The following is a 7,978-nucleotide window of genomic DNA, read 5'->3' as shown; positions in this document are numbered from 1 at the left end:
TCTCTCTCTCTCTCCCTCTCTCTCTCTCTCTCTCTCTCTCTCCCTCTCCTCTCTCCCTTCGCTCTCTCCCTCTCCCTCTCGCTCTCTCTCTCCCTCTCTCCCTCTCCCCTCTCGCTCTCTCTCTCTCTCTCTCTCTCCCTCTCTCTCTCTCTCCCTCTCTCTCTCTCTCTCTCTCTCTCTCCCTCTCTCTCTCTCTCCCTCGCTCTCTCTCTCTCTCTCTCTCTCTCTCTCCCTCGCTCTCTCTCTCTCCCTCGCCCTCCCTACGTCACGCCGGTCGCCGGCCGGCCGGCCGGTGCAGCCCGTGCGTGTCACTGCGTGAGGACGGTCTCTTCTGGAAATCGCAGATGAGATTCGAACCGCGTCACACCGTCCTGCCAGCGTACCCCTCGCCTCGCCTCGCCTCGCCTCCCCGCCGCCTCCCAGTTTTAGTTACGAGTTGCCCCGCTACTCCTGTTGTGCGCCTCACTTTGCTCGTCCCCTTGACTCCCCTCTCCCTTTGTGATCCCCTGTTGCCCCCCTCCTCTCTGCCCGTTCTCTCTACACCACCCTGCTTACCTCCGTCTTTCTCCCTCTCTCTTCCTCTCCCAGGCGAGTGATGCACGCTGCAAGCGGTGTGTGTGTGTAGCGTGAGCGAGAGCAAACGCTGTGTGTGTGTCTTGTGTGTGTGTCTGTGTGTGTGTCTGTGTGTGTGTGTGTGTGCAGAGAGAGAGAGAGAGAGAGAGAGAGAGAGAGAGAGACAGACCGAGCCCTCACACGGAGCATGCCTCTGCGTCCGGCAGCCGGCAAACATGAGCCACACAGCCCCTCCTCGGCAGGACCAGCAGCAGCAGCGGCAGCACGCACACACACACACACAGACACACACACTCACACACACACACCCTTACACACACGCAGCCGACAGCAGCCGGGGGGCCAACACTGACAGCGGCAGCTCCCGGGAAGAGGACGGCGGCGTTCACGTTACTGGCGGCGTTCCTGCTTTCCATCCCGGTCCGGAGTGGAGCCCCGGTGCAAGTGGACCCATGGAGGAACCGACTGGCAACACCGTGGTCATCCGCATCGGAATCCCGGACCTGCAGCAGACGGTAAGAGATGCTTGTGTAGCCAGCGGTGGGGAGAGGGGGGAAGAAAAAGGGTGGCTGCCTCTCCCCCTTTCCTCTCTATGATCTCTCTCGCTCCCGTTCTCCTGCCTCTGTCTGTTGCATAGAGCTGAAGCTTTGTTGCTTTTCAGTGTCGCCAGTTTTTTCTCTCCCGCTCTCTCTCTCTCTCTCTCTCTCTCTCTCCTCTCTCTCTCTCTCTCTCTCTCTCTCTCTCTCTCTCTCTCTCTCTCTCTCTCTCTGCTTTATTCTTCTTTGCTTCAGCTCCCCTTTTTCCTGTCTCCCCCTCTCTTTTCTCTGTCTGTTCCTGGTATGCACCCGGACTGTCTTGCTGTCTGTGTTTGCTCGCTGGCTCCATAGGGTTTCTCTCTCCACCCTGCATCCCCCCATTCCACCCATGTCCTGCTAATAAATCCAAGTCTTCATTAACTGGGCTGCAGCTGACTTTGACAACTGGCCACTTAGGGTGAGGGAGAGGAGGAGATGGAGAGAGCTTAGGGTGAGGGAGAAGAAGAGATGGAGAGAGAGGAAGAGATGGAGAGAGAGATGGAGAGAGCTTAGGGTGAGGGAGAAGAAGAGATGGAGAGAGAGGAAGAGATGGAGAGAGTGAAGGAGAGAGCTATCGGGGAAAGGGCTGTGAGAGGTGCAAGATGCAAAGTGCAGAATACGGAGGGCTCTCCAGCAACTCTGAAACTTGTTCCCTCTTTTCAGTCTCCATCTTCCTGTCTGTCGCTCTGTAACACACACACACACACACACACACACACACACACACACACACACACACACACTTTTCTCTAGCTCTTTCGCTCTCTCACACACTTTCTCCAGCTCACTCACTCCCTCACACACACACATACACACACAAACACACACACACATACACACACACACACTCATGCAGGCATGCAAACACACAAACTCGCACATATGCAGATACACACATGCAAGCATGCACACACACACAATTTTCTCCAGCTGGCTCTCTCTCTCCCTCTCTCTCTCTCTCTCTCTCTCACACACACACACACACACACACACAATTTTCTCCAGCTGGCTCTCTCCCTCTCTCTCTCTCTCTCTCTCTCTCTCTCTCTCTCTCTCTCTCTCTCTCTCTCTCTCTCTCTCTCTCTCTCTCTCTCACACACACACACAAACACACACACACACACACACAATCTCTGCTGTGTGGTCAAGCTGGATGGTTGATCCACTTCAGTGTTAAGTCAACAGTTCACGCTGCAGATTTGGGTTGTGGCTTTGGGCTTTTGGTGCCGGACTGGTGAAACGTGTGTAGGCCCATGTGTGGGCCAATGTGTAGGGCCATATGACTGGACCATGTGTAAGACCATGTGTAAGACCATGTGTAGGACCATTGTGTAAGACCATGTGATTGGACCATGTGTAGGACCATATGACTGGACCATGTGTAAGACCATGTGTAGGACCATGTGTAGGCCCATGTGTGGGGCCCATGTGTAGGACCATATGATTGGACTATGGGTAGGACCATGTGACTGGACCATGTGTAGGACCATGTGATTGGACCATGTGTAGGACCATGTGACTGGACGATGTGATTGGACCATGTGACTGGACCATGTGTAGGACCATGTGACTGGAGCATGTGTAGGACCATGTGACTGGACCATGTGACTGGACCATGTGTAGGACCATGTGACTGGACCATGTGTAGGACCATGTGACTGGACCATGTGTAGGACCATGTGATTGGACCATGTAACTGGACCATGTGTAGGACCATGTGATTGGACCATGTGACTGGACCATGTGTAGGACCATGTGACTGGACCATGTGTAGGACCATGTGACTGGAGCACGGATCTTCATAAGCAAATGTTTTTACCTTGTTTTAATGCCAGTGATGTGTTTTCCTTCAAGATGCAAATCAGTGTTATTACTGAACGTGTGTGTGTGTGTGTTTGTGTGTGTGTGTGTGTGTGTGTTTGCCGGTTGCTTGTGGGCATATGGTGGCGGGGGTGGAGCGTCTGCTCACATGCTAGATGTTCAGAGCAGCCACTTCTCAGGTTTCCTCTTGCGAGTCAAATGGACTTGACGCGGTCGACACCACTGTTTCACGCTCTGCCTCTCCAGAGGGACTCCTCCACCTCCTCCAGGGTTCGCCTTTATCTTGAGCCGGCGGCCTGTCCAGGGTGTCCCCCCCCGCCTGCCGCCCAGTGGCTGCTGGGATAGGCTGCAGCACCCCCGCCCCCCTGAGAGCAGGAGAAGTGGTTTGGTATGATGGATGGATGGATGGGTGTCCAGAAGTAACGCCTCAATTCGTTTCATAGTGGCTGCATCCTCGAGAGAACTTTGTTGTCTGAAGTCACGTGTGAAGATTTGCTTAAACGGAGGACGATGACCTAGAACGCCACATGAGCCCAGGGCTCAGTTTTACACTTGGGTGGCTTGGAGAAGGAACTCGAGTGTGATCATATACGGATATCTTTACCTTCTTATTTTGCTCTCTCGCTCTCAACTCGGTCTCTCGCCGGCTCGTTCCTGTGGCTCTCAGTTGCATGAGTGCCCAGGACGGTTGACGTGGATGTGGCTGTGGACTAAAGAGACCGCCAAACGAGTTAACATCAACCTAAATGGAAATGGATTCACAGTGTAATGATGATGTAAAATATTATTGGTCACTGTTCCCCCTCACGCCACTCAATCAACATTCAGAAGCAGAAGAAGAAGAAATAAACGACATCCCAGCGGTTCACGCTAATGGCCCCGCCTCTCACATCATGTGACCGCTTTCCTATATCCGGTCACTAGAGGGTCATTTCTGCTGCAGGACCGGTTGGCCCTTCAGTCAGTGTGTTCATAAGAAACGTGAAATGGACGGGGCGTCCGAGTAGCGTAGCGGTCTATTCGGTTGCCTACCACCACGGGGATCGCTGGTTCGAATCCCCGTGTTACATGCATGTGGTAGTCTGCAGCCCTCCCTGGATCAGCAGAGGGGGTGGAGCAAAGACCGGGATGGCTGGGAAGAGTGGGGTAATTGGCCGGATACAAGAGGGGAGATAAAGGGGAGGAAATAAAATAAATAGAATATGTGACAAAGGGTGATGGAAGTGTAATTTTCAATAGATTAAGAGTTGGGGGCGAAGCTTGCAGCAGTTATGTGTAAACTGTGCGTTGCTTCTCTTCATCTTCATCTTTGAGCAGCTTGGAATATGACTAGGCACCGCTGACGTAAACACACAATAACAACTGCCCCAATGGCAAGTAAGTTCTTCAAACTCTCCATTTGTCAAGTTAACACTCGCTAGCTGTTGTTGCCGAGCAACCATTATCATCATTCTGTCGTGCCCTGCACACATGGAAGCTGTTACTTCAGAATTTGTAAAATGATGGATGAACAAACAGATTCTTTTATTTAGTCATTTTGCTGCTTTTCAAATAATTACATAACATTTCAGCAGGACATGATTGCCTCAAAGCACTGAGCCTGTTCTTTTTTTTTTGTAGCGGAGTACAGTCAGTGGGGGCCTGTTTTTTTTATTTTTTTCACCCTTTTCATCCCAATTTGGTATGTTCAATTTCCTGTTGTCTTAAGGCCCTGCCTTGCACGACTCCTACAGTGGTTTGAGAGGGCGCAGACCCCTCGTGTGTCCTCTGAGACGCATGGAGCCAGACGACCACCTCTTTTCACCTGCCCGCTGCAGGCACCGCAACACCTGTAGGAGTCATTATTTATAATAGCAGGACACATGACCCCTGCTGGGCCCCCACCCAGAAGCACTACCTTTTTTGCTCCCTGCGATGCCCAGAATTAAATGCATTTTCCCGAAAGCAGTGGAAATTGCTCACTACATCAACATGACACGCGTTACAAGCAGCAGAGACACACACATTTATCTTGATCAGAATCAAGGAGTGTGTGGAACTTGAGTCGAATCTCTCGTAATTCATTGCATGTAAAGGTTGATCTGACCTTTTCTGTAGAGTCTCGCCAGTCATCCTCAGTGTATTTGTTACCTGTGTCTTTCCCGTTTATAAAAACCCTCCAACACACATCCAGAGTATCAAGTAAGTAAAACAACCGGCCAAAAGCAGTATATATAGTGTGTCCTGACTTTGTGTTTAAAAATGATTTTGTCAGTCTCATCTTAAGGAAGGACATCTGCTGCAGGTGTGATTTGTTTAAAGATGCTATATACGAGACTCAGCACCAGCAAACCGAAACAAACCTCCGCCCTCCACTTTGCATTTCATCCCCCTCCCTTCACGTTCATGACTATGTGGCTATTCTTTTATTTTTTATTTTTTGCTAATCCCTGGGGCAAAAAAATCTTGGTTTTTGGAAATGGGGTTTGACACGGATTTAAGAGCTCCTCTTCCTGTGTATTTAGTTATCTCACATTACACACTTCTGCTGACACAATATCAGATCATGTTTGAAGTCCAGATGTCTTCTCTCTGCAGTAAGTCATCAGACAAGCTGCGTACAGAGCACAGGAACACGTCCATGAGTCACTGCACACGTGTTGTTCAAGGAAACCTCCCGTCCATACTCATATGTATTGAAAAAGACAGGCCCTGCTGTACAGAGTACGTCAGGTAGAGAACCAGGCCACCCGTTGCCAGCTGCAGAGATGCACTCTTCTGCCTCCGCCTCTTTCCGTACCGAGTGAACTTGGAGAACTCTGCTTCCAAGTCTCTTACCTTTTCTTTTTTTGAATCCACAGATGATGATTTGTAAATGGTACAAAATCTGAGGGAAAATATTCACCACTGTAAGACTAATACCATCTACACTGTGGGAGATAAGGCGCTATTTGTGCCAATTTTCCAGATCTTTTTAAACTGTGACAATTAAACGAACCATGTTGAGTTTCCATACTTCCTTTATCTCCAGTTACACTGTAACACCTAGAAACCCAAACCTAGAATATATAAGAGAAAGTTCATAAAACCATTGGGATTATCAAAGCTGCCTAAGGGGGGCATAGCTTTGGATCTAATATAATTGATTTTCATAACCTGAAGTAGAGCCAAATTAATGTATTCTGGTAGGAATAGTGAAAATGTCTCAGGGAATGACATGAAATGTAGGATATCATCTGCATACAAAGCAACTTTATATACTGCAAAGAGTGATGTACTTAAAGGGTAGCCCTGTTTTGTTAGGTTGTGCAGTTGGATGGCTCAGAGCGCAGGCCAGTAGTTACTGTGCTAGCCTAGCTACAGCAGAGTCCTGTATAACTTCAGTCAATTTAAAGAAGTCCCTCAAAACCTCTCAATAACAAAAAAACAGGTAGTCCCGTTCAACCCTGCAGTTTTTCTGTTTTTAGCATGCCAAATACTGCTTTGGCTTGGTTGTTTTAAATGTTTTATACGTTGGATGACATTGGAATAAGCTCTGTATATTCACAGCTGAGAAGTGACAGTTGATGAAACCTGTATGATCAGGGTGGATAAGACTGGGTCGTGGTCCTAGCCTTCTGGATATCAAGTAAGACAGGATCGGACCGTCAGTTGCAGTGCAGCTGATGGGTTGATGAACCTCATATGTCAGAAGGTTTTCCTTCTTTGAGGAAAGAAGGGTGACAGCGATGTTTACGAGGTTCAGGGGTGGTGAAACACAGCTCTTAGGAGAGGACTGGAAGAACATGTCTGTCAGTGAACCAGCTGGTCTACAGTAACTCTGTGTGGCGTGGCCTTCATGAATAATGCTGCTGTATTTTTGTTTGGGGCCAGCTCTAGCCATTTTGGTGCCCTAGGCGAGATTAGGATTTGGTGCCCCCCCCACACACACACACCACCACCACCACCACATTACCCCAATACTGCCTCAACACCACCCACTCATTCTACAATAAAAATATGGACAACAAACATCAGCCACCACAATGGTTTCAAGACAGAAGTATATATTTTTATTTTTATAACTTGAGGTTACTTGTTAAACGAATCAGGTGTCGAAAAATGAATAAATTATTGAATATTACCAACTACATTTACCTGTCAGTAACATCCAAGACAGATAGATAAACAGACAGACAGACAGACAGATAGATAGATAGACAGACAGACAGACAGATAGACAGATAGATAGACAGACAGACAGACAGACAGACAGACAGACAGACAGATAGATAGATATTTGCTTGACAGTGCCTTCATCTCATGCAGAGCCTGTATTGATTGATAAAGGCTTGTGAAAGTCAGAAGAGCAGAACCTGTAAAACCCCCATTAAAATAAATTCTGCTGAAGTTCTCTGCAACAGCTTTTAGACGGAGAGAAGAGTATGAGAGAGAGAGACAGGTAGGGAGACAGACAGAGAAACTAAAGAGACAGACACAGGCGGAGATAGTATAGGAGATAGACAGGTAGGCAGACAGACAGATAGACAGGTAGGGAGACAGACAGATGGGTCTGTGACTCATCAACTCCTCAAACAGTCGGGGGAATTTTGACATTTCGGCGCATGCACCCTGAGTCCTCTGAACAGGCTGACTTTATGATTTTATAAAAACTGATTTAACAGGAAGTTTCTATTAAATCAGAGGTTCTAAATAACAGCAATAATACATTTTATTTGTAGAGTGCTTTTCAAAGTAGTAAGTTAAAGTAAACCAAAGAAGGTTGAATCAGTTCATCTGGACGCAACGTTTATTGACAGATACGTCTCATCACTCATCTCAGTGACCCCTTCAGTCTCAACTGACCACAGGTGTCCCACCCTTATAAACAATACAGCGGCATAACGACCAGTCGTTATAATGAGACTGAAGAGGTCACTGAGATGAGTGATGAGACGTATCTGTCAGTAAACCTTGTGTCCAGACGAACTGATTCAACCTTCTTTGGTTTTCTTACCTGGATTATTGAGCATGCATCAAGACACGTTAAA

The 7,978-nt window shown here is 48.3% G+C and overlaps 1 protein-coding gene across 1 annotated transcript in view; it reads left to right on the top strand.

The window, feature by feature from the left end:
- Positions 1-760: 760 nt before the first annotated feature.
- shank3a (SH3 and multiple ankyrin repeat domains 3a) overlaps positions 761-7,978 on the top strand; it is a 299,427-nt gene continuing 292,209 nt past the window's right edge. Inside the window, 2 exon segments of the mRNA XM_056282699.1 lie at positions 761-802; positions 804-1,088. Of these exon segments, the coding sequence (XP_056138674.1) occupies positions 761-802; positions 804-1,088 (327 nt within the window).

The sequence above is a fragment of the Lampris incognitus genome, chromosome 6, assembly GCF_029633865.1.
Source record: "Lampris incognitus isolate fLamInc1 chromosome 6, fLamInc1.hap2, whole genome shotgun sequence".
Classification (NCBI taxonomy): Eukaryota; Metazoa; Chordata; class Actinopteri; order Lampriformes; family Lampridae; genus Lampris; species Lampris incognitus.
Note: the sequence above shows the minus strand (reverse complement) of the source record. Positions and strands in the feature narration are given on the sequence as shown.